This window comes from Rosa rugosa, chromosome 5 (assembly GCF_958449725.1).
Source record: "Rosa rugosa chromosome 5, drRosRugo1.1, whole genome shotgun sequence".
Taxonomy (NCBI): Eukaryota; Viridiplantae; Streptophyta; class Magnoliopsida; order Rosales; family Rosaceae; genus Rosa; species Rosa rugosa.
In genome coordinates, this window is record NC_084824.1 from 23,624,966 (window position 1) to 23,650,567 (window position 25,602).

Consider the following 25,602-nt stretch of genomic DNA (forward strand, 5'->3'; position numbering starts at 1 on the left):
TTCCGATTGTGAAGATGTCATAAAAGTCTTCCATTTCTTTCAAGCCGAGGGATCTAATAGAGCACCATTCTTGATGCAATTGAAGTTATATCAATCAAATACAGACACAATCTATATATCAACTTAAATTCTAGAAACTGCGTTTATCCTACCAAGCCATACATAGATACAGATGAACCAAAACCCACTTAATCTATCAATCCAAAACCCAATTATGAGAGAGACGTCTAACCTTGCCGAATTAAAAGATACACCTATTTAATTTTTTTTCTTCTAATTATATATTTGTAGAAGGAAGAAATAACCACCCAAAATGTCATGGTTTTCTTTTCAATTTATATGAATTTGGATTACCAAATCATCAAAATTGCCAAGCCTTCAGTTTGAACCTTAACTCAACCTCATACTTGATCTGCTGAGTCCCAATTCAATCATGAATCAGAATAAAATAACATGTATTAATGATTATGCAAGTGAATCCTAGTTACAGAGCATGGGCTGAACAAGAATGAAGATTGAAACGATTGATCTTTATGGCTTTTTATTATATGGAAAGAAAATGAGTCATGCATATCTCTGCAATTGAAAAACTTGTTAAAAGAATTGAGAACCTTGAGTGGGTTGAGAGAGAGAGAGAGAGAGAGAGGAGTTTCGCTTTACTCTGTTCTAAAGAGATTAAACACGACTCTTTGAGCCGATCATTGTTTTTTTTTTTCATACTATAAGAAGGGTAAAATAGGAAATAAAATTGTACAAAAATTATTAGAAGTCTAAATAGCAAATTGGGAGGTATGAATAGAACCACCCTTTGAAAATTTGCTTTTTTTTTTTTTTTTTGAAGGGAACTGTTTGGTTTTTTGGTATAACGTAAATGAAATTAGATCAAACAAATTGATGAAATCTGGCCCGATAGATTTCTCAAACACACTGAAAACGCCCCTCTCTCAAACTTCTCTCTTGTTCACAGCACATCTCTCAAACCAAAACCACTTAACTGAAAAATCCAGCGTCAAATCCAACAGCAATCTCTTCTACTCGTTCACTATACTGCTGGTAAGCCATTCGATTAAGTGTTAATAGATTTAGGGTTTTTGTTGGATTGGGAATTTAGGGTTTTTTCGATTAACTGTTCAGCTCACTTTGCCTAGGCGAAGACGGAGGTACAATCCAACGACTTCGTCTTCATTCTCTCAAGTCTGATTGTCTCAATACACTGAAAACCCAGACCTCCTCAAAATCTTCAATCCAGTCTCGGCGACGGTCGTATTCTAAATTTCTTTTTCAGGTAAAGGAAAGCCAATGAAGTTAATTTCCAGCTTTACAGCTATTTTTTCTATCAGTATCTTGTTTGCCGTAGTGTTCATTTGGTACAGTTTGCAAGCTAACTGAAAGGGTAAGAGAATGAGAAAGCGACCTTTCTTTCGATAGGACATAGGAGCATGTTTACAAAGTGTTTGTTGTTGGCTTTGATTTAGTGTTTGATGATTATATTGCAGAATCAGGACAGATCAAATCAACAAAACAACATTTTGAATCGACTGGTACGATTCAGACTTCAGAATATGCTCTTCGAGAATATATAGGAAAGAATGATCTATCAGAGCTATTGATCTATGATATTGATACCATATCAATTGCTCTTCGACACTGCGTTTTTATTAGCTTGTTTTTCTTTTCTTTATTACTACTTTATTAACAAAGATAATCATCTTCACAGCATTTATCTGCTGGTACCGCATGCTAATGTTGACAAGACCTGATTTATACCTTACTTAAATTATCTTTATAGGTTTAAGCTGCTTCATGAGGAATGCATCGAGTTCAATAAGCTAGGTCTTCTGGATAATGTTGCTCAGATATGTGTGCTGGAGGTATTAAATATTTGGTTATTTATACCTTGAACTTACATGTAATCATCAGCATTTATTCTGGATATTCATTTTAAATTTTTTTTTTTTTTATCTCAAACTGTCAATTTCCTTTTTGTTTAGTTTGATATGGTTTCATGCAAATACTATTAGTTTATTTGTTAAACAGTCGTTGCGTCAAACTTCCAAGGAAAATAATGCAGCTCTACCAACAAAGGTAATTTAAGTTTCTTTAGATAACATGTGCACATGTTTTGGTTTTGGAATTTTCTCATAGTTTGGTACATCCCAGGCATCTAGTTTTGAAGTGATTTTGGTTTTAAAATTCAGAACTATTGATTTGCAATACCTTCCTCATAAGTATGGTTGGAAAAACTACACGTGTTCCACTACTATCCATTCTTAAAAGTGATCTGATTGTTTGCTGCAAGTCTTGGTGACTAACTGCCCGAAAAAAGGGCAAGTACACAGCACTCACAGAAGCTGATGCACATTTTATTGCTACACAAAGATCTTTCATTCCCAACGACTGCGACTTTAGGTTATAATATGTGCTATAATAGGTGTTTTAGCATTTTTAAACCATGAAAAGCTCTCAGGTTCTCGACCCTATCTTATTTAAAAGTCTTTTGTTTGCATTTTTCTACCAAAGTTGAAATGAGTTATAGCTATGGTGAGGAAATCCATCACAAACACTTCGACTCCTGTACTGCTAAAGTTTCCATTCAGTTTTAGTTTTCAAATCAAGTTATCCTGTAATGTCCAATTTACTATTGTTAATGGTCTTAAGTACATTCCCTCTAGTTGCAGTGTGCATGATATGAGAATAGAAAATGCTATTGTTTAGTAAACTCACATGAAGTATGTGGTGTTAATTTCTGCCCAGATATATTCCCCAAGATTGGATTCAGCTCCTCTTAGATGGGTCAATTTTGCTCATGGATTGCTACTTTTACCATGCCAGGTTTGCTTAAATCATGTTCAATTCATGTGTTTGCTGTGTGCCTCTTGTATTAACTAAAATAACATTTTGTGTACATTGGGATTTCTCCATTTTGTTATTGCCTGCTCATTAGATAATTATCAGGTAACTCATGCAAGACTAAATAATGAAGGTTTGATGTTGGACAAGGACCTCAGAAGTTCAAAGCTGGCGACAAAGTTGTAGCATTTCACCATGTGAGAAGAGCCTTTGCTTCAGAATTGGAATGAACAGAAGTAGTAGAAGAAAATGCTAACAACTGAAGCTGCTCAAGGCACAAGGTTGTGTTAATTAACTACTTGTTTCTATGTACTTATTATGTCAAGATAATGCATTGATGACTTTGTATGTACTTGAATAAGATAATGCATTGATGACTTGTACATCTGGAGTTGTTAATATGAAAGGATTCATATATATTGATTCTTTGCCTACAGTACTTGTGTCTATGTATCTTATTATGTCAAGATTGGAGGTGATAGTTGACAGGCATAAGAACCAAAACAAGCTGAAATCCGAATTAACATCAAACAACAAAATTCAAGCAAATGTCTGTGGTCTAAAATTATCATAAACCACAGATGAAGCAGGCTAACTATAGTCTTTATGCTAATCAGACAACAGAAAAACTCAAGAAAGTTGACGCATCTATATATTCAAACTGTTGAAGGAAGTCGACATCATGTGTGCCTCTTCAAACTAGGGTTTAGTCTTAGAGTTGTAATAGGAGAAGGTTCTACATTTCCTAATTATGTTCGGATTCTATTACTTTTTGTGTACTCTGTAAATCCCTATATATAGGGCTCCTATTATCAATAATATTACTACAATTCTCCCATCAATTCTCTCTGCAAATCATATTTTCCTTAAACACGTTATCAAAACGAGCCCTAACCCTGAAACAAATAACCAAAGCCCTAAAACAAGTCGAAACCCTCAAACCCTAATTGCCTCCGCCTCCCAACTAGTAGCCCCCGACCCAAGGAGTCCGGAACCGGCAGCAACACAATCAAAACTGGCCGGAAACTTACCGAACCGGCCGCCGGAAGCCCCAAACCATCCGCTGCGATCTCTCCACCGGTTCACCACCTTCCGGACACCCAATTGCCACCAAATTTTGTCAGCAGCACCTTCTCTGTCCTAGGATTCAGGTACCTGAAGCAGAAGACCAAGAACCAGTCTAAAAGTCCCTGAACCGGCCATCACACCAACTGATCCTCCTGCAGAAAAACCGGCAGAAATGACTTTTTGCCCAGTTTTTTTTGTTTCGGCCAATACCAACTACCGCAAGCTCCTAGCCCTAGCTAGCCATACCGTACGCTGCCCCTGCAGTCCCTGCGCCCCCGTGTGCAGCCTGCTTCCCCTGCAAAACCGCCGCACGCACGTTGCATCCTCCTCCTCTCACCTTTCCTCTCGTTCCTGTGCATATCAGTCTGCTTACATGCCCCGAAATGTCTAGTTCGGGATCTCTGATCAAAATCCTTTCTTCATAAAAGTTGTTCGTCTCTGTCTCTTCTATATGACCTCCAAATTTCAGTCCTATTGGAGTCGTTTTGAGAACTGTACACCATTCGAAGTAGGAGCTGTTCAGAAGCGAATCTGCTCCGAATTTCAACAAGTAAGTTTTTGTGATTAAAGTTCCTGCTTTCTTGTCTTTTAAATTTCTTTATTTGGTGCAGGATTTGCAATATACGAACATGGGTTCGATTATTTAATAAGTGGAATTGTGGGGATTCACGCTAAACGAACTAAAAGCGTTCGTAATCAATGAACTAAGAGTGTTCATAATATTCGAACTAAGAGCGTGTTCATAATATTCGAACTAAGAGCGTTTCGTAATCAATGAACTAAGAGTGTTCATAATATTCGGACTAAGAGCGTCCGCAAGCATCAAATTGTGACCATATTAAACATCAATGTTTCGGTCTAATCCAAATATTCTTGGAAATCGATTTCTTGGTAGCATAGCTCGGAAATTTATTATTATTAGTTTTTGTGGAAATTTAGCTCCGAAACTAATTCATTCTTGTTTCACCCTTTTTCAGGATGTCAAACTTGAACATACTCGATTTTGTTCCATTGGATTATGCAAGCAAAAGATACCTAATGTGGGCTCAGGATGTTGAGCTCCACCTTATTGCCCGTGACTTATTGCATACACCTTATTGCCCGTGACTTATTGCATACAATCCAAGAGTTTTGTCATAAAGGAACTGCTCCAAACCCTCAAACTGAGATCGACAATTCTAGGGTACTTGCCCTAATGATGTGTCACATGGATAGGGACCTCAGGTTTGAGTTCATGAATGAGGATAGCGCTATAAAGCTATGGCAAGCGCTTCGTGAACGTTATGGCAACGTTCGTGACTCCATCCCTCCGAATTTAATTAGAAGCAGAATGGAATGATCTTCGCTTCTCTGACTTTGATACAGTCATACAATTTTATTCGGAAGCTCTCCGCATCACAGGAATGATGCGCTTCTGTGGAAAGACGATCACAGAAGAACAATTGATTGAGAAAACCCTCAATACCTTCCCTGTCTATGTTATGAGGTCCTGTGATTTATTTCGGACTCATATAAATGCAAGACGGATCACAAGCTTTCAACAGCTTATTGAAGCTATGGAAATTGCTGAAAGGCAAGGCAACGAGCTTGTGAGAAGAGAAATTGATAGGCTTCGAGATAGCTATCCAGAGCATCGTCCCATGGCTAGAAAAAATCGCCATAGACGTCATGATCCATATGATCGAAATGCTCATGAAGGTAGTCGCCAAAGGTGACAATCACGCCACCGTAGGAGCCGTGACTTTGAGGGACGAAGGGTTGGAAACCATAGAGCCAACGTTGGCCATGGTCATAATTTTCCAACGCCTCCGGTCCTAGGGACCATGCACATTGCGCCAATGCGCCTCAATCAAGGGAGAATCCTCTTCATGGTGTCTATTTCTGATATGGAACGTCTGATCAATGGACCTGAGTTTGCAATGTACCTAGGAAGGTAGCCGCCTCATGGTGATCATGACATCGAGTTCAAGAAGACTTTAAATATGGCGATGAAGAAAAAAATGCCTCAGATTTTTATTATAGTCTTTTATTTCCAAGTATTATGTAATGGCAGTAATGACATTTTGTATTAACTCTTTCTCTCTAGGCTCACCTAATTAAGTATGATGTCTAGGAAAGTAATTGAGATTAGTGGTACTTAAGAGAGCCTCGCTCCACCGACATCTCTTCCTACTTTCCTGGTCATATTTGATTGGAGTAATCGAACGGATTGAGTGACTACAATCTGTCTAAGTTTTCATTTTGGATTAGACTTTGGTTAAAGAAACTTTGATGTAATCATTAACTATTAATAAAGTGTCGATTCTTTTACTTAATGTCCTGGACATACCTTAATTCGAACTTTATTATTTGAAAGATATAAGAGGCAATGGTTTTCATGTGGAAACACATTGTGAGAATGGACAAGAGTTCCTTTGCATCACCTCTAATGACTACGGACATAAACGAGTATTAGAGAAACTTATGTGTCGCTCTAGTGGGTTGTATGCAACCACGATTCGAGTTATTGAATCCAACCATGTCATGAGAGACGACTTATGGGATTTTGACACATATAGGCTTTGACACGACCGTTTGGGACACCCAGGTCATGATATGATGATCCGTGATACTAAAGACTTCACACGGACATCTCTTCTTCAGAACGAAGAGAAGTAAGAATCAAAAGTCGATTCAAGAGAGCATTGCACCGCCGCCGCGCCTTGGGGCGCCGCCGCCATGCACCACCGGCCGACCAACACCGGCGCCGTGATCCCCCTGCGGCAAAATCATGGCTTTGATGCCATGTATGGAGACTTGGCTCCTCTCTCTACTTCTCAAAGTAAATTGTGACAATGTGGCTCAACCAAAACCTTCATTGGTTGATTATAAGGTCAATCTTTCGTTCTGTAAAGCCTGTTTTTTTAAGGATCACGACCATCCTATGAAAATGACACTAAAGAAATAATTTCATTCTTACAAAGAATCCAAGGGGATTCTGTGGATCGACTCAACCAACTTGCGGACTGCTTAGATGTTTTATGCTGTTGGTTGATATGCGGACACGTTGGTCACGTGTCGCACTATCGTCCACTCGTAATGCTGCTTAAGATGAACTCCTAGCCCAAATCATATGGCTACGGGCTCACTACCCGGATAATCCCGTTCAGTCAATTCGACTTGAAAATGCTAGAGAGTTTACATCGAAAATTTTTGATGACTATTGCATATCATTGGGAATTGATATCAAGTATCATATTCCCATGTACACACCCAATTGGTCTCGCGGAAAAGCCACCATTAAACGACTACGATGGTAGCCCGAACATTGGTAATGCGCACCAATATTTCCACTTGGGTTATGCAATATCGCATGCAGCTATGCTAATTCGTCTACGACTCATAGCAGCCACTCAACTTTTATTTGCATTACAGCTAGTGACTGGGTTCGAGTCTAATATCTCGTACTTATGCATATTTGAGTGTGCGGTTCATATGCCAATTGCGCCGCCACAACGCATCAACATGAGTCATTGCAACGAATGCATATATATATATATATATATTTGTGTTGGACATGAGTCTCCAACTATAAGTCCGCTATGTAGAACCTTTGACAGACGATCTCTTTTTTCGCTGAATTTACGGATTGTCACTTTGATGAGATAGTCTTCCCGTCGTTAGGGGGAGATTAGAACGTCAACGTTCAACAGGAACGACAGGAATTGTCGTGGTCTGTTCCCACTATGTCTCATCTTGATCCCCTAAAAGTGACGAGATCACATATACCTGTTGCAAACATGTCTGCAAGGATTGATGTCCCCACAGGAGGACATGGTGCCACCCAGAGGAGATGGGTACGGCACCACTACCATGGATGGTGGTATGGTGACGCCACAAGGTGGCATAATGGCGTCATAGGTCATGGGTTCCGCTAGAGAGCGTAGGAGACCCATAGGTTCAATGGATTCTTGCCCTAGGAAGAGAGCGAGTTTGGCACAACTTGATCCATTGATCATTGATACTCAAAATCCGTCTCATGAGAATATTCTGGATTGTGGTTATGTCCAAGAGACATCGTTGGGGGACGCCTCAATGTTAGAACCAATTTCTGAAAATATAAAGATCTCTACGAACTACACTAGTGTACATGAGGACGTGGAATTATTGAGACCAATGACATCAAACCTTACTCCGTTGAAGAATGCCAACGTAGAGAAAATTGGCCTAAATGGAAAGATGTGATCCAGGTTGAATTGGATTCACTAACGAAGAGGAAGGATTTCGGGCCTGAGATGTCAACACCTCCTAACATAAAACCTGTTGACATTAATAGGTCTTCGTTAGATAGCGTGATGAGAAAAAGAGATGATAAGCTCGCCTAATAGCGCAAGGTTTCTCACAAAACGCCCTGGAATCAACTACGAGAAGACATATTCTCTCGTAATGGATGTCATTGCACTCCACTACCTTGTCAGTTTGGTAGTTTCCAAATAACTGAACATGCAGCTTACGAATGTGGTCACTACGTATCTCTATGAGGATCTAGATACGAAATATAATGAAGGTTCTTGTGGACTTCATTTACCCAAATCAAGTGGCTCTTGACCACGGAGCGCGTTTGCAATGAGGGTGAAATGCTCACTAAAGTGACTACTTGATTGGGAAGGGATATGATGAACTATGCCCTGCATTTTCATGACAAGTTCTGGATTTGCAATTGTCACGGTTTATGTTGATAAACATAATTGGAACCCTTGAGAGTTAAGGGAAACCGCTGAACACCTGAAATCCGAGTTTGAGATGAAGGACTTTGGGAGAACACGGTTTTGTCTAGATTTAGAACTTGTACACCGTGTCAATAAATGCTTTGCATTTTGATAAACTCAAAGATGCACTCCCATGGTCGTCCGTAGTCTTGACCCTAAGAGGGATACATTTCGTCCCAGGGATGATGACGAAGACGTGTTAATTGGCAGAAGTGTCTTACCTAAGTGCAATAGGCGCATTATTGTACTTAACACAATACAAGACCGGACACCTCATTTGTTATGAACTTGTTGGCTAGATGTGGCCCTGCGCCAACGCAACGCCATTGGACTGGTATAAAGACAATCTTTCGTTACTTAAAATGTACGATAGATATGGGCTAGTTCTTTCCCTGCAGAGAGAAAAGAATGACTGAAGAATGAGAACGGATCTCATTCGCCCAAGTGGCACCGTCCAAGACGCCGTGATCGGCAAAGCCACCTGCCACCCATCATCCTCCCTTACATCAAAACGATGATGATGTTTTGATGGATTTTGCTGATGTAGGGTATCTCTCTGACCCTCATAAAGGTCGCTCCCAAACGGGTTATGTCTTTACCATGGGAAGCACTTCGATATCTTGGAGGTCTACAAAACAGACGCTTGTTGCTACTTCCTCAAATCATGCAGAGATTATTGCTCTACATGAAGCCGTGCGAGAATGCATATGGCTAAGGTCTGTAATTAGACATATTCGAGGAACTTGTGGTTTGAAGTCTACCACAAATGAACCTACATGCATTTATGAAGATAATGCAGCTTGTATTGAGCAAATGAAATTAGGTTTCATCAAGGGCGACAACACAAAGCATATATCGCCTAAGTTCTTTTACAATCAGCAACAACAAGCACTTTTAAATATTGAAGTGAATCAAATCCGATCTGAGGATAATTTAGCGGACTTATTTACTAAGTCGTTACCTAAATCCACTTTCGAGAAACATATGAAGAGCATCGGATTGAGAAAGTTATCTGAACTCCCATGATTGTAGCAATCAGGGGGAGATATTGACATCAGGGGGAGGTATGATGTCTACATGTTCGATCTCGAGAAGTGAAGGACGTGTTGTGCTCTTTTTGTCCTTCGACCAGGGTTATTTTTGTCCCACAGGGTTTTTGTTACCTGGCAAGGTTTTTAGTGAGGCAACGATCAAAGCGTCATCACCAAGTTTGAGCGGCACAAGGAGGAGTGTTGAAGGAAGTCGACATCATGTGTGCCTCTTCAAACTAGGGTTTAGTCTTAGAGTTGTAATTGGAGAAGGTTCTACATTTCCTAATTATGTTCGGATTCTATTACTTTTTGTGTACTCTGTAAATCCCTATATATAGGGCTCCTATTATCAATAATACTACTACAATTCTCCCATCAATTCTCTATGCAAATCATATTTTCCTTAAACACAAACGACATATTTCTGTCATTTTAGTCAAAAAGAAACAATAGAATTTTATGTATATATGCTGTTTATAATTGAGTCACACAACAGAAAGATCCAAGAAAGTTCACACTTCTACATATTCAAACGACATATTAATGTCATTTTAGTCAAAAAGAAACAATAGAACATAACAAATATATGTTGTCCACAATTGATTCACACAACACAGAAAAAATCTAAAATAGTTCAAATCTCTATATATTCAAACAACAGATTTCTGTCGTCCCAATGAAATACATAAGACAGAGTTTTATGAAAAGATGTTGTGAAGAAACCTTTATAACAACATATAATTGTTGTTTCGTTACATCTGTAACCACAGAAAGTCATAATTCGACATATCTCGACATAATCAGACAACAGATTATTGGCATGACTCTGTTGTTTGAGTGAAATATAGATCACGGGTTATATCTGTCGTCTGAAGGCCTAAGAGACATCAGGCCAGGAGACAACAGAAATTTTGTGAATCACTCTGTTGTTTGAGTGAAATATAGACCACGGGTTATATCTGTCGTCTGAAGGCCTAAGAGACATCAGGCCAGGAGACAACAGAAATTTTGTGAATCAGGCAACAGTCCTCGGCTGTTGTCTGATGACTTTGATGACATAGTGATATATTTGTGATCTAGGGAATGACATTAGATCACACAAATGTACTTATATAGGCTAGAATGGATTTATATGTATGATATAATTATGGGGCAGTTTTCATTTTGTTATTTTCTTTATGATAAAGATGCATCGGAAAAGAATATCTTTTTTTGATCAAGAAGGAACTTCATTTATAATGAAACTTCATACAATGATTTTGGGGCAACAACCTGCCAGAAACTACCATACAGTAGCTCTTGAGCGAGATTGACCACACTAGACTCCACTCTGGAAATCTATACTGACTAACTCATGGAGCCATAAAGGCCCCGACTCCAAACAAAGTAAAGGAAAACTGACTTTTAAAGCCTCTTTTGCCAAACGGTGAGCAATCTTGTTGCCTTCCCGTCTCACAAAATGGCTACTACAAATAGATAAAGACTGAACTAAAGTTTTAACTTCATCAATGATATGACCTTCTAAGCTAAGGTCCTCCGAACTAGCTTGCAAAGCATTTAAAATGGAGAGGGCATCACCTTCAATTTCAATATTGGAGAAACCCACATGAGCTGCAAACCTTAGACCATGCAATAAAGCCAACGCTTCCACCGATCTAGGTGGTAGATTACCCACCTGTGGGACTGCCATTGCTCCCTTCAACCCTCCATTGTAATCTCGAAACACTATGCCCAGACCACAAACTCCCTTTTTCAAATCACAAGCCCCATCAAAATTTAGTTTGATGTTTCCTTGTTGTGGGGGTTGCCAATGGACCCGTGGCTTGACACCTGGAGCTTTAATATCATGATTCAAGCTATTTAACATCATATACTCATACTGCCACTCCGAGGCCAATCTCGCTACATCAACAGGCTCCGATGTCTTCTCACCATGCCTACTTAAATTCCTATTTCTCCATAGCCACCACGCCGTAAAACAGAAATTCTCAAATTCATAACCTGTTGACGTAGATCCCACATGTTGCACCAAATCAAGGAAAGAAGGTTCCTGCCACACTTTACAAACTCCAAATAAGAAGGTTTGCTTCCAGGTCTTCTTCGCTTTCGGACATTCCCACAACACATGTAATACCGATTCAGATGGATCTCCGCAAAACCCGCAGCAAGAATTATCAATAATCTGCCTCTGTTTTAAACTTGCGGCACAAGGTAGAAAGCCATGCATAGCCCTCCACATGAACACCTTGATTTTTTGAGGTGCATTTAAATCCCATACTTTCCCCCAGACTGCCTTGCTTCCATTGGAGCTTGAACCAGCCTCAACACCACACCTTCGAGCATGTAAATCCCGAGCTACCCAATAGCCAGATTTAACGCTATACTCACCGCTCTTGGTAAAATGCCACACCAACTTATCCGGCGTACTTCTTAACCCAATTGGCATTCCTAGAATCATCTCCGCTTCATGTGGTAAGAATGTAGACTTTATCAGTGGCACATTCCATGCTCCGGACTCATTGAACAAGGATTCCACTTTTTGTTGTACTGGGACGCGAAGTGGTGTAACTACCTTGAAACTGACCGGATAAGGCATCCATTTATCAGCTACAATACTCACCCTTCTTCCATCTCCGATCCTCCATCTAGTCCCCCCATCAATAACCTGTTTTCCCCATACTAAACCCCTCCAAATAGCTGATGGAGTACGACCCAATGTTGCATTAAGAAAACAGGTATCCGGAAAGTACTTAGCCTGCAAGAGTTTGCTCACCAAGGATTGTTTCCCCCAAAATATCCTCCACACCGTTTTAGCCAGCATTGCTTGGTTAAAAGCTTGCAGGTCTCGGAAACCTAGGCCTCCCTCATCTTTTCTTTTGCACAACTTATCCCAACGACACCAATGGATACCCCTCTTATCACCCCCTTTTCCCCACCAAAACTTGCTTACCTTGGATTGAAATTTTCTGCACACCCCAATAGGCAATTGGAAAACACTCATTGAATAAGTGGGAATGGCTTGAGCAACCGCTTTGATTAACACAAGTTTACCCGCTTTTGAGAGGAACTTTCCTTGCCATCCTTGGAGATGTACATCAAGTCTTTCAATCAACTTCTTAAAAACATCGTGTTTGTTTCTCCCAATTGTTGTTGGCAATCCAAGATATTTCTCATGAAACTCAACCACCGGAACATCCAACACACCCTTCACTTCATCTTTCACCTGATCAGAGACATTCGGACCAAAAGCTAGGGCCGATTTTTGAAAATTTATTCGTTGGCCAGCCGCACATTCATAAAGAAGTAAACATTGCTTCAAAGATACACATTCCTCAACAGTAGCATTAACAAAGAGGAGGCTATCATCTGCAAATAATAGGTGGGATATTGAAGGAGCAGACGGAGCCACCCTCACACCATGAATCAAACCCGAGTGATCCGCATGATGTAATAGACCTGATAGACCCTGAGAGACAAAGAGAAACAGATAAGGAGACAATGGATCTCCTTGTCGTATTCCTCTCGTAGGGCTAAAATGTCCCACGGGCTGACCTTGCCATAAAATCGAAAAAGAAACTGAATCAATGCACTTCATGATTAGAGCTACCCAATCCTCCGCAAAGCCAAGCTTCAGCATTATTGCTTTCAAAAAACCCCACTCCACCCTATCATACGCTTTGCTGATATCAAGTTTGAGAACCATTTTTGGTGAAGTCGTTGTTCTCTGTACCCTAATTGTGTGAACAGTTTCGAACGCTGCAATCACATTGTCTTGAATACTTCTTCCTGGGACAAACGCGCTCTGGGTGCAAGAAATAATCTCAGGTAGATACATTTTAAGCCGGTTTGCCACAGTTTTCGAAATCAACTTGTAGATGATGGAACACAAACTTATTGGTCTAAACTCCGTAACATGCCTTGGGTTTAAACATTTAGGTATTAAAGAGATGAGAGTGTGGTTGAAAACATCCAGATCTCTTCCTTCATTTAGAACCCCAAGACAAAACTCACAGACTGAGTCACCCACAATTGACCAATAAGTTTTGAAGAAAATTGCAGACATACCATCCAGCCCCGGCGATTTTTGTGCAGCCATATATTTAAGAGAAGCCTCAATCTCCCATCTTTCAAACTTCTTCAACAGCTTAAGATTTACCTCGTTAGAAACACGGCGTGGAATCTTCTCCAAAATTAATTCAATATTCGCCGCCCCCTCCGTAGTATACAAAGTTGAGAAGTACGAGATGAAAGCAGCTTGAACGTCCTGTAACTCTTCACACCAACTACCACTCTCATCAAACACCCCTGTCACTCTATTATGTTTACCACGGCCTTTGGCATAGGCATGGAAAAATCTTGTATTTTTGTCCCCCTCCTGAAGCCAATCCACTCTAGATTTCTGTTTCCACATAGCTTCTTCAAACTCTGCAAATTTCTCCAGCTCAGATTTAATGATGGCCCGCTGCTTTCTATCTTCCTCACCTTGGACATCGATTGGATATTTTTGCAACTTCTCTTTTAGATCAGCAATCTTCCTTGGCACATGTCCAATAACATCCCTATTCCACCGTGAGAGCGCTTCAGCACATTTATTTAGACGTGTGGCCAAACAATCATTCTCAAATATGGCACTTTCCCAGACCTCCTTAATAATTTCACCACATCTCTGCTCCTTAATCCAAAAACCCTCAAATAGAAACCGCCTTCTGCCTATGTTTCTCTTTGTTAATCCGGCACCAAGCAAATCAAATACTAGGGGAAGGTGATCACTTGCCCCAACCTCCATATGATATTCATGCACCCTTGGGAAAGCAATAGCAGCTTCAGTATTCATGAACCCCCGATCCAACCTCTCATGCACACTCCCATTACTCCACGTGTATAGTGGACCTGAAAACTCAATCCCCTGTAGAAGACAATCATCAATAGCATGATTGAATCTTCCAATTTGACACGCTGGTCGCAACCTGCCCCCACTTTTCTCCTCATTACTCGTAATTTCATTAAAGTCTCCAAATACGAACCAAGCAACATGGGGATATAAGTGTGATAGCCGGCGTAACACCTCCCAAGAGTGATGTCTCTCCCCTGTTTCCGGATGTCCATAAAAACCTGTCAATCGTACTTGTTTACCCTCAATAGACACCATGACATCAATAAAACCAGAATTGGCATCAATGACATCAACGTTCCAATTCTCCTTCCAACAAAAAGCTAGTCCTCCGCCCTGTTTCCCTGTTCTTTCCACCACCTTACAATTGACATACCCCAAAGACCCACATAATTTCTCCATGACTGCCTTCTTCTTCTTTGTCTCCATAAGGAAGACAAAATCGGGATCTTGTACCCTCAATAGTTTCTTGAGGGCATTGAATGTGGACGGGTTCCCAAGCCCGCGCACATTCCAGCTCAGTAGACTCATTGTTCGTGGTGGGCCCGGAGTTCGGGTCCCACCACTTTAGATCCCTTCCCGTTTCGAGGACTCAAAGACAAACCACCCTTCTTTTTCAGATGCTTAAGCGGGGAGCCGAACACAAAGCGCTTACTAGGAGAGCCAGAAATGACAAACTCCTTACTCTTTTTCCCTTTCCCTGTTGGAACTGTTCCCTGTTCCATGCTCCCCTTTGCTTCCACCTCTTTTTCTTGCACCTTCTTGCCCTTACTTCTACCTTTTTTCTTTGGAGAAGATGTAGTAATCCTGCCCTGCTTAATAATACCTCCATTAACCACTGTTCCAGGGTTAGAAACCTGACTAATATTATTCAACCCAATACTGCATGAACTGATTGGAACATTGAACAGAACACAGCCATTTTGTTCTGATTCATGCATCACACTATTCTCCACGACCCCACCTCGTGCAGGGATAGGAATAGGATCAGTCATAACTACTTCATCTACCGGGTTTTCCCAAACTAGCTTCCGACGTTTCGTGGCAGAGCAAAAATCAACACATCCGTGCTGCCTTGCCACCCTTTCAGCCTGCCCATCTACTAGCCCATTCTCTTCCTCACGGACCCGTATAACCCCACTAAAACTCTCCTCCGGTGCCTTCACAGACCACTTCTTTGCGCTTGGTATTAAACCAAAAGATCGGCCTTGCAGCTGGCCATAAAGATCAATGGAATAGACGTCCTTAGATAACGTCCTCCACCTGCCATACTTTTCCACTGTGACCCTTCCCTCTATCCGGGCCTGACAATGAGTCCCCACATGATCCAGTAAACCACAGAAAAGACAAAAGTGAGGCAAATGCTCATATTCAAAAGTAACCTTGCTCAACTGTGTATCCGTAGGATTCAATTGCAATCTTATCCCCTTTCTCAACGGTTCTGAAAGTCGAAGCCTCACTCTCAAGCGTAAGAAACTCCCACTGCCATCCCCGGTGACATTTGGATCCGTCAACACAAAACTCCCTATACTACCCCCGATTTTCCTTCCCATATTGTCAGTCAATAACGCAGGCGGTAACCCCTTCGCCCTAATCCAAAATTCTTGACTAGAGAGATCAACAGTCCCCGGATCCAGCAAACCATCTGTTGGTGCCAACGCCAATAGTGAATTATCAAAAGACCAGGGACTTCCTTGTAACACTCTGAGTCGATCTCCTTCTGACTTGAAGGAAAACACATACCGCTCCGAACTCTCCCACTCCAATATTGAGAAATCCTCCTTCGTCAGCCAAATCCTTCTGATAATACGCTTGAACGAATCCACGTTTATCTTCTTGTGGGTAAGAACCTTCCCCACAAGCCAGTATCGCTCAGCGATCAAAGACTGCGGATCGTCCACTGTTACCACTTCCAACTCGTCGTCCTCCTGAATGGCCAAGCGGCGAGATAAATCCCCCACAACCTCCTCCATTCTCAACAACACTCTCTCCAACACCAACCACACCCTCTGCAGAACGTAAAGAAATCCCCACATGCACCGTGACTAATCGGAGATCCACGTTAATACAAAGCGGCGGTACTCAAGGTCGTACTACGGCAGAACCCTAATTCACTCCCACCCTAACTCCGAAAGAGAAGGGACTATAACATCTTTAACTTGTGATCGGAAAAGAATATCTTAATCACTGATGACTGATCAAAGAGAAAATATGTAGATAATATTATTTATTGATTTATTTGGCTCAAAGCTAGAGTTCTTCAAGACCCAAAAGTAAAGCTCACTCTACATGAGCAATAACTTCAAAAGTACTCTAGCACTGCCCTATAGCTAGTACTGCTGATCTACATACTACGTAGATTTTATTACATCATTATTCATAAGACGTACATTAACCTCTCTCTGGTACTGATTACTGCTTAGAAGTTAGAAGCCTGCGAAGTCCAAAATTGAAGATAAGGGTAGGCTCTGACCCTGTTCCAGTTGTTCGTCGCCGTTAATGTCAAAGTCTCCTTGTTCAAGTTGTTGCTCGCACCTTCTTTGGCAATGCTGTTGTTGTTGCCAGTCCCCACCTTGTTGCCTCTGGCAACGATTTTGGCAGATTTGTTGTCGTTCGTATCGGCTCAATTGTTGTGCACACTGTTCGTATCGGCTCAATTGTTGTGCACACTGTTGACGACATTGTTGTTGTTGGCCTTGTTGGCCTTGTTGTCCTTGTTGCCTTGATTGGCATCTTTGCTGGCATTGCTCAAATTTCTGCTCGGGATCTCTGGATTGCGGGTTCATGTCTATGTATTGTTCTCCTTCTTGTAGCTGTTGCTCGCACCTTCTTTGGCAATGCTGTTGTTGTTGCCGATCCCCACCTTGTTGCCTCTGACAACGTTGTTGGCACACCTGTTGACGCTCGTATTGGCTCAATTGTTGTCCGCATTGTTGACGGCACTGCTGCTGTTGTTGTTGACCTTGTTGTCCATGTTGCCTAGATTGGCATCTTTGCTGGCACTGCTCAAATTTTTGCTCGGGATCTCTTGATTGCGGGTTCATGTCTGTGTATCGTTCTCCTTGTTGTAGTTGTTCCTCGCACCTTCTTTGGCAATGCTGTTGTTGTTGCCAATCCCCACCTTGTTGTCTCTGGCAACGCTGCTGGCAGATCTGCTGACGCTCCTGTTGGCTCAACTGTTGTCCGCATTGTTGACGGCACTGCTGCTGTTGGCCTTGTTGCCTTGATTGGCATCTTTGCTGGCATTGCTCAAATTTCTGCTCGGGATCTCTTGATTGCGGGTTCATGTCTACGTCTTGTTCTCCTTGTTGTAGTTGTTGCTCGCACCTTCTTTGGCAATGTTGCTGTTGTTGCCAGTCCCCACCTTGTTGTCTCTGGCAACGCTGCTGGCAGATCTGCTGACGCTCCTGTTGGCTCAATTGCTGTGCGCACTGCTGACGACATTGTTGCTGTTGTTGCCGGCCACCACGTTGCCTAGATTGACAGCTCTGCTGGCATTCTTCAAATTTCTGTTCAGGATCTCTCCTTGGGTTAATCATGTTTTGTTCGATTTCTCTTCCTTGCTGCAACTGCTGCTGGCACCTTTTGTTGAGTAAAAAAGTAAATTAGTCATCTTTTGAGCTACATCAGACAATTGTTCAATCACTTTAAAACCATAATTACCTTGATTGGCACTGTTGTTGCCGTTGCCAATCGCCACTCTGTTGCCTCTGACAGTGCTGCTGGCATATTTGTTGACGCTCTTGGTGGCTCAATTGCTGCCCGCATTGTTGACGACATTGTTGAATCTCTTGTCCGCGGTAGGGTTGCTGTTGGTCGCACCTCCGCAGGCACTGCTTATATCTCTGTTCACCTTGTTGTCCTCGCCCCCCGCGGCCTCCCTGCTGCTGCTGTTGCTGCTCCTCCATCCTCTCTCGGCATTCTTGCTGGCACTGCTGCTGTTGCAACCCCCGGGGCATCTCCTGCTGGCAGCGGTGCTGGCATTGCTGGAACTGCTGTTGAGGGTCATCCTGATAGCTAAGAGACACAGAGATGGAGGCAAGGAAAAGAGAGAAAATGAACAAAGCTTTGAATATCCCCATGGTTATTGCTTTCGAGTGAGTCTGTGGGAAAGCATAGCGGAGATTGCCGAGGTATTTATACAAGGTGAGGACTCTGCATGCAAAGTACACTTGTCTGTGGAGCTTAAATGCAAGGTGACTAGTGTCTACTACATCCACGTATATGCTAACATTCGAGGCACCGCATATCGAGTAAAGACGAAATGAATGGACATATGTGCATTATGTAATTATATGGCGATTGTATTGTGAATTTTTGAAAAACTGGGAACTTTCCTGTTCTGTTTTTTTGTAGAGAATGGAGGACAGATCAGGTGGGAACGTGTTGATGTGCATGGAAGGGGATAGCCAAGAATTGGAGTTGGGTTGGTGGAGATGCGGCGATACTCGTCAATATTGATCCATAATGCAAATAGTACGTGGCAGGCACTTTAGTACAGGGGAAAAGATGCTCTTCACACAAAGCAAAAGTAAAGTATATATCTGTAATACCCGCAATTTTCCATTTCGTCTCGTGAAATTGTGCGAATTGATTAAAGTGCTTTTGCACGAATATTACCCGAAATAATTCAACTTTTTGAATTATCGAAGTTTCGAAATATTCGTTTTAACAAAAGCTCGAATTGTGCGATTCAAGAAAAATCGACTTTTCTACGTACGGAATTTGGGAAAAACTTCATTCATAAAAGTTGTAGAGCTCGTCGATATGATCGCGTGCATATGTCGAACGAAATTTTTGGAGTTCTTACGATTATGTTACGAATTTTGGAAATATGAGATTCTTTTTATAATCTCTTTTCCTCGGATTCCCTTTTAGAAATTTCTTTTTCTTCCTTTTCCTTTTCCTTTTCCTTTCCTCCGGGTCTCCTTCCTTCTTTTTCTTTTTCTCTTTTTTTTTTCTTCTTCTTTCTCTCTCTCGCTCGACCGAAACCGAAAACAGAGCAAAGGCTCTTCGGTCTCTCTCTACCTCCACCGGCCACCAAACGGCGTCGAACCACTTCCTTTTGCTTCGTCTCAGCCTTGCGCAGCTGCCAGAGGCAGCCTTGCACCGTGACACGGCCACCAGCGGCGGCGGGAAGCTCCGCCCGGTTTGAGCTCGTTTTGGAAACAAGCTTGATATCTCAAGCTACCGGTCACCAATCCTCACCAAAATCCATCCACAAGCTCGCCTCAACTTCCTGAAAACTCCCAGAAGCAGCCTCACACGGCGGCGTGGCCCGTAGCAGTGGCTACAAGTCAAACCCAACCAAGAACGAGACCGGAGCTATCGATCAAGATATCTCGAGCTGTAGTGCATCGTTTTGATTGATTCTTTTTCCAGTGGGTTCCCCTTGATGTTATTAACAACTCTCTAGAAGGCATCGAGGCCTGAAATTGAAGCTTTGACGTCGAAATCGAGCCTTGCCGGATTCTGCAAAATTCTGGAATTTTTCCGACCACCGAAGCTTTCGATCGGTATATCTCGAGCTACAGACCATATTTTTCTGTGATTCTTGAACCAGTGAGTTCTTCTTGAGTTTCTTAACAACTCTTCAGAAGAAATCGAAGCCTTAAATTGACGTTTTTACGTCGAATTGGAGCTCGCCGTTTTCTGCAGTTTCTCGCCGGTTTCTGGAAAATTCCGGCCACCTTCATACTGTTCAAGGTAATTTTCGACCCCTTCCGGTCATTTTCAGACTTCGTGCTAGTTATGAAAGTTGTCAAGCATGATGAGAGGAAGAAGAGCAGCCCGGCCCCGACACCATTGGTGGTGGTCGGCGGCGGCTCTGCCACTAACTCCGGCGGCCCTTTCCGGCCACCTCCGGGGATCAAAAATATGGTTTCTGTACATTTTCAGATTCTATATTTCAATACGATCATTTTGATTTATTATACGCAATTTTTGGATATCATATGATTAAGTTATGAATTTTTACGTTTCGATCGATTTTGATCGTTTGATTCATGATATGTGAAGTTAGGACCGTCAGATGGACTTGTAGTTTTGATATGATGATCTTATGACTGTCCCATTGGCTTTGTGTGGTCATGGGCGAAGATCCGACCGTTGGATCTTCGTATAAATGCAAAACAGTGATTAGGAAGGCGATCCGTGAGGATCCGACCGTTGGATCATCATTTAATTTCAATCCGACCGTTGGATTGTCGTTTGATTATGTTTTTGAGTTATTGGCTAAGTTAAGGTCATGTTTGATTAGGTGATCGACGGTTTGATTTGGCGGACGATTCGTGAAATTGTATTTTGAGCTGTTAAGAAGACGCAGCGGGAATTTAGAGGTGAGTAAACCTCACGTGGTTCATATTACGAACCGAATAAATTTAATTACCTTATTTTGTCGTAATTGCGTGAAAATATTTATGGAATAAATATTTGTTTTAAAATCATATGGACTTGATCAACTACGGTCCATGGGTAAGTAAAATGATTTTTACTATACAAATGAATTTCTCGGTTTTATTGCATGTGAACTATAGTTGGTAATAGTGATTATCCCTGAGCGGATAATTACGTATATATATATTTACGTGATTATATGTGGAATGGTGTGACATTGAAGAGTGTGGAATTTGGGATGATTAAAATACTATGAATTGAAATTTGACTTATCATATTTATATGTGATGATCATGATTGATGAGTTCTTGTTAATATTCATGATTTACATTGGAGTATGTATAGAGTTAGAGAATGTAGGGTTCTGAGGATGAGGTGTCCGAAGTTCGACGGTTAAGGATAACCGGAGTGTTTGTGTGCTGAGGACGGGGATGTCCAAGGTGCGACGGTTTATTATTAACCGAAGTTGTGTGCTGAGGACGGGGATGTCCAAAGCGCGACGGTTTATTATTAACCGAAGTATATGGTGCTGAGGACGGGGATGTCCAAAGCGCGACGGTTATAGTGTTAACCGAAGTATTTTTGCCGTTGCTTGACCCTAGGCCAAGGTGTCAGAGGTAACGAGGCAGTTAGAGCTCTAACGTGTTATTGGGATGGACCAGAGTGGTGTTATGTGGGTTGGGTGTTTGCAGGACCAGTGTGGTGTATTGTGATTTGAGGATTGTGAAAATGTATTCCTTGTGGTTTTCCATGAGTGGTTTGATGTCTCTTTGCAGACGTAATACTGTTGAATTTTACTTGAATTGTAATTTAATAAATCAACAGTTCTTTCTTGTTTACTCATACGAGCTTTGCAAAAAGCTTACCGGGTTTTGTGTTGTTGCAATTCCCGGTACACTATTCAAACGGTGTAGCGGGTAATCCTACAGGACAGGAGAATCAGGAAGGTGATCGAGCTGTGTAGAGTAGCTGCTTGTGATACTCTGATTTTATGTTGTGAGGTTCGTTATGCTCGTTTAGAGTTTTACAATTTTACTTTGTAAGAGGGAATTGTAATAATTAACTCGAAGTTTACCGATTTGGAAATTTTGTGTAAGTGGTGGAGTTGTTTCTGAGAAAAGAATTCAGAACGTTTATTTGTTTAAGTTGTTTAATTCATGTTTCGGATTTTGAATGTGTTATTCAAAATTCGGGGCGTGACAATATCCTTATCCGTGATCCATAATATGTGAACAGGTTTATTCAAAAACCACAGAAGTTTTTCATCAAACCGAGCTTAATTACTCGGCAGAACTTGGTAATACCTTCGTTAGTGATGTAGGACGAGATTTTAGCCGATTTCAACCAAAAATCTTGAAAAGAAAGAAGCGTCTTCACATTAAGAAGAATAATTTGAATATTGAAATGATGCGGGAAGCATGAACACGATAGTAAGAGGCTCTGTCAAGCGTCGAAAGCCATATGAGATGAGCTAGAATCCACTAGCAATTACGGGCACAGCCGTAAGAAACATAGATAAAATTCTCTAATATTTGTTTTTTTTATTGATAACTTGAATGAAAATTACAATCTAAGAGGTGCCTTATATAGGGCACATAGCATAAACCTAATATAACTAGAAAACATAAAGAAAAATTTATTGTAGACTAAAACTAGGAAACCTAATTAAACCTGATTAAATAAAAATCAGAAATAAAATCCTAGATACTAAAGAATATTACGTTTGGAATCCCAATCAAGATTTTGCTCGAGAATCCCGATATATCCAAAAGAGTAATTTATGATTAATTCCATCATTAAGAAGCCTATTTGAATACCAATTTCCAATATTCAAATTATTCTTCTTAATGTGAAGACGCTTCTTTCTTTTCGAGATTTTTAGTTGAAATCGGTTAAAATCTCGTCCTACATCAGTCTCCTCCACTTGAAAAGAACTTGACCTCTAGTTCCTCTTGAATGCAGCTCGATCATTAGTAGGAATAAATCATGATAAGTCATCAACTTCAATATTCTCGAAATTAAAAGGTATCACCATGAATCCAATACCGTAGACAAGTTTAGAATAAGCATCTTGAAACTTGAACTCCTCCACTTGAAAAGAAATGGGCAATGACTTCTCCCTGGGTTGATCTTGAACACAATTAGGCATGCATGACATGGATATTGATGTGAGGAATGAATCAGCTTCCTTGTCCTTAATGAGTTTCTCTTCAATGTGGCTTCTTCATGTTCCTTTTCACACACCTCAGGATGGTCATTCTTGATGTTCTTCCTTCCAGGCTTGATTTTAATTTTGTGCGACTCCCACCTAAATAAATATGCGTTGTCTTTGCAATAACCACCTTTGACGCTTTCATGCCATGGTCTTCCAAAAAGCACATCAGTGTCGTCCATGTCAATCACATGACAAGTAATCTCTTCTTTATAAAATTTTCCCATAGAGACAGGAACTTTACAAACCTCTGTTACTTGTGCATATTCATCCTCTCCAAATTAGGCCTCATCAAAAAGCCCGCGGATCAAGTGGGCCGATGGAGGCCCGCCAGCTCGTAGGGCCAAAAGACCGGCCCGGCCCATCAAAAAGCCAACAAAAGCCCGCCTCGGTGGGCCGATGGAGGCCCGCCAAAAAGCCCGCAAAAACCCGGCCCGGCCGGTAAAAGCCCGTAAACTATTATATTATATTATATTTATATATATATATATATATATATATGTTGATGTGCTCATATTTTCTTATATTTCTATGCCTCTTTGGCTCTTTCTGTTGGTATATATGTTTAGTTCTCCTTATTTATGGTTCATTTACATTAGTTTAGTGTCTTTGTAGGTGTGTTTCAAAGAAAGAAGAAAAGAAGCTAAGCTGAGCTAACTAACACAGAAACTGTTGTGCAGAACACCTAACTTCACTGAATTACTGGGAACTGCTCGGATGGAATTAGGAGCTGTACCCTATATGCACGGAAAGCCCTATGTTTCTAGTTTCTGAGGAAGTTTACGATTTGCGATTCTGACTTTTCTAGAAGGAGTTATAGAAATTTAAGTGAAGGCAGTTCAGCTTGGACGGGAATCTGCAACATCTTTTACAAGTTCATGTCTAGAACCTAACTTCGCTGAATTACTGGGAACTGCTCGGATGGAATTAGAAGCTGTACCCTATATGCACGGAAAGCCCCATGTGTCTAGTTTCTAAGGAATTTTACGGTTTGCGATTCCGACTTTTCTAGAAGGAGTTATGGCAATTTAAGTGAATGCAGTTCAGCTTAGACGAGAATCTGCAACATCTTTTACAAGTTCATGTCTAGAAGGCCCAGTACATATATTTGGAAATCTTCAGTGTGCCACATCATCATTATTGTATATATATATATATATATATAAACATGTCTAAAAGTCCTGGATCTTCAATAATGATGATGTATGTATGTATTAATGTATATGTTATATATATGTGTGTGTGTGTGTGTGTGTGTGTGTGTCTTTGTGTGAGTGTGAATTTGTTGTAATTTGGCTTATGGTGAAATTGAAAGTTCTCATACTTCTGTATAGAATATGTGCATATATATTCTACATGTCATGACTACGGTTGACCGATTCGATCAGATTCGAAATTATGATGAAATTAGCTAAATTTTTTACCACACTCATAATTTATTATAATAATCTCATCCAACGGTCGGTTTTTCCATTTTATTTGAATTGATAGAGGTTGCCGTTTGGAATGTATGATATATAAATATAGGTTTATAAGAGTAACTAAGTTTGACCTAGTTGATCGAATTCGAAACGAGAACCAAATTGGCTGGATTTTCTACAACCACCATAAAACATTACAATCTCTCCATCGAGTGGTTGGTTTCTCCGAATTCATTTTCCACTTCATGGTTGCTTTAGAATGAACCTCAACAATTTAAATGCAATGTACAAGTTATACAACTTTAGGAGGAAAATTGGTATAGGCCAACGTATTTGTAATTAAAATTGAAATTTTTATCTTATGTCCACGCACATCCATTGACTGAATATTTACATACGTGATGTGAAAAAATAAGCACGTTTCGCGGTCGTCATGTCATCGGTCAACCAAGAAGACATACAAGTGACAACGGTTGACCAATTCGATCGGATTCGAAAATATGGTGAAATTGGCTAAATTTTTTACCACACTCATAATTTATTGTAATAATCACATCCACCGGTCGGTTTTTTCATTTTATTTGAATTTATAGAGGTTGCTCTTTGGAGTGTATGATATATAAATGAGAAAAATTCAGCTACCGTCCCCAAACTATGTTGCCAAGGCCAATTTGATACCCGAACTCTCAAAAGTATCAATGTGATACCCAAAGACCTAAATTGGTATCAACGTGATACTTCCGTCCAAAATTTCTGACGGCGTCGTTTGTTTGCTGACGTGGCAAGCAAATGGGTCGGAAAAAAAATGAAATGACCTATTTACCCTTCTTTTTTTTCTTCCTTCTTCTTCTTCTGGGTTCTGCGATCTTCTTCTTTTTCTTTTCTTTTCATTTCTTTTTCTTCCTTCTTCTTCTTCTGCGATTTTCTTCTTTTTCTTTTCTTTTCGTTTCTTTTTCTTCCTTCTTCTTCTTCTTCTTCTTCTTCT

General features: G+C 40.8%; 1 protein-coding gene and 2 long non-coding RNA genes across 7 annotated transcripts; 2 read left to right on the forward strand and 1 right to left on the reverse strand.

Moving 5' to 3' along the window:
* The first annotated feature begins 910 nt into the window (after positions 1–910).
* LOC133712523 (uncharacterized) lies at positions 911–3,286 on the forward strand. 5 transcript variants are annotated; one of them, XR_009847455.1, is made up of 7 exons: positions 911–1,053; positions 1,135–1,285; positions 1,497–1,541; positions 1,790–1,871; positions 2,038–2,085; positions 2,755–2,832; positions 2,956–3,286. It is a non-coding gene; the product is annotated as an uncharacterized LOC133712523 (long non-coding RNA). The 5 variants fall into 5 exon arrangements; XR_009847453.1 differs by having other exon boundaries at positions 1,149–1,285; positions 2,022–2,085; XR_009847456.1 differs by having other exon boundaries at positions 1,149–1,285; positions 2,945–3,286.
* A 13,728-nt stretch (positions 3,287–17,014) lies between these two features.
* LOC133711389 (vicilin Car i 2.0101-like) lies at positions 17,015–18,803 on the reverse strand. Its single transcript, XM_062137521.1, has 2 exons — positions 18,252–18,803; positions 17,015–18,170 (listed from the first exon to the last, which is right to left on the reverse strand). Exons 1-2 carry the CDS (start codon positions 18,668–18,670, stop codon positions 17,015–17,017), a joined length of 1,575 nt encoding a protein of 524 aa, XP_061993505.1. The 5' UTR covers positions 18,671–18,803.
* A 746-nt stretch (positions 18,804–19,549) lies between these two features.
* On the forward strand, positions 19,550–22,107 carry LOC133712335 (uncharacterized). Its single transcript, XR_009847298.1, has 3 exons — positions 19,550–20,294; positions 20,848–20,926; positions 21,899–22,107. It is a non-coding gene; the product is annotated as an uncharacterized LOC133712335 (long non-coding RNA).
* The last annotated feature ends 3,495 nt before the right edge of the window (positions 22,108–25,602 follow it).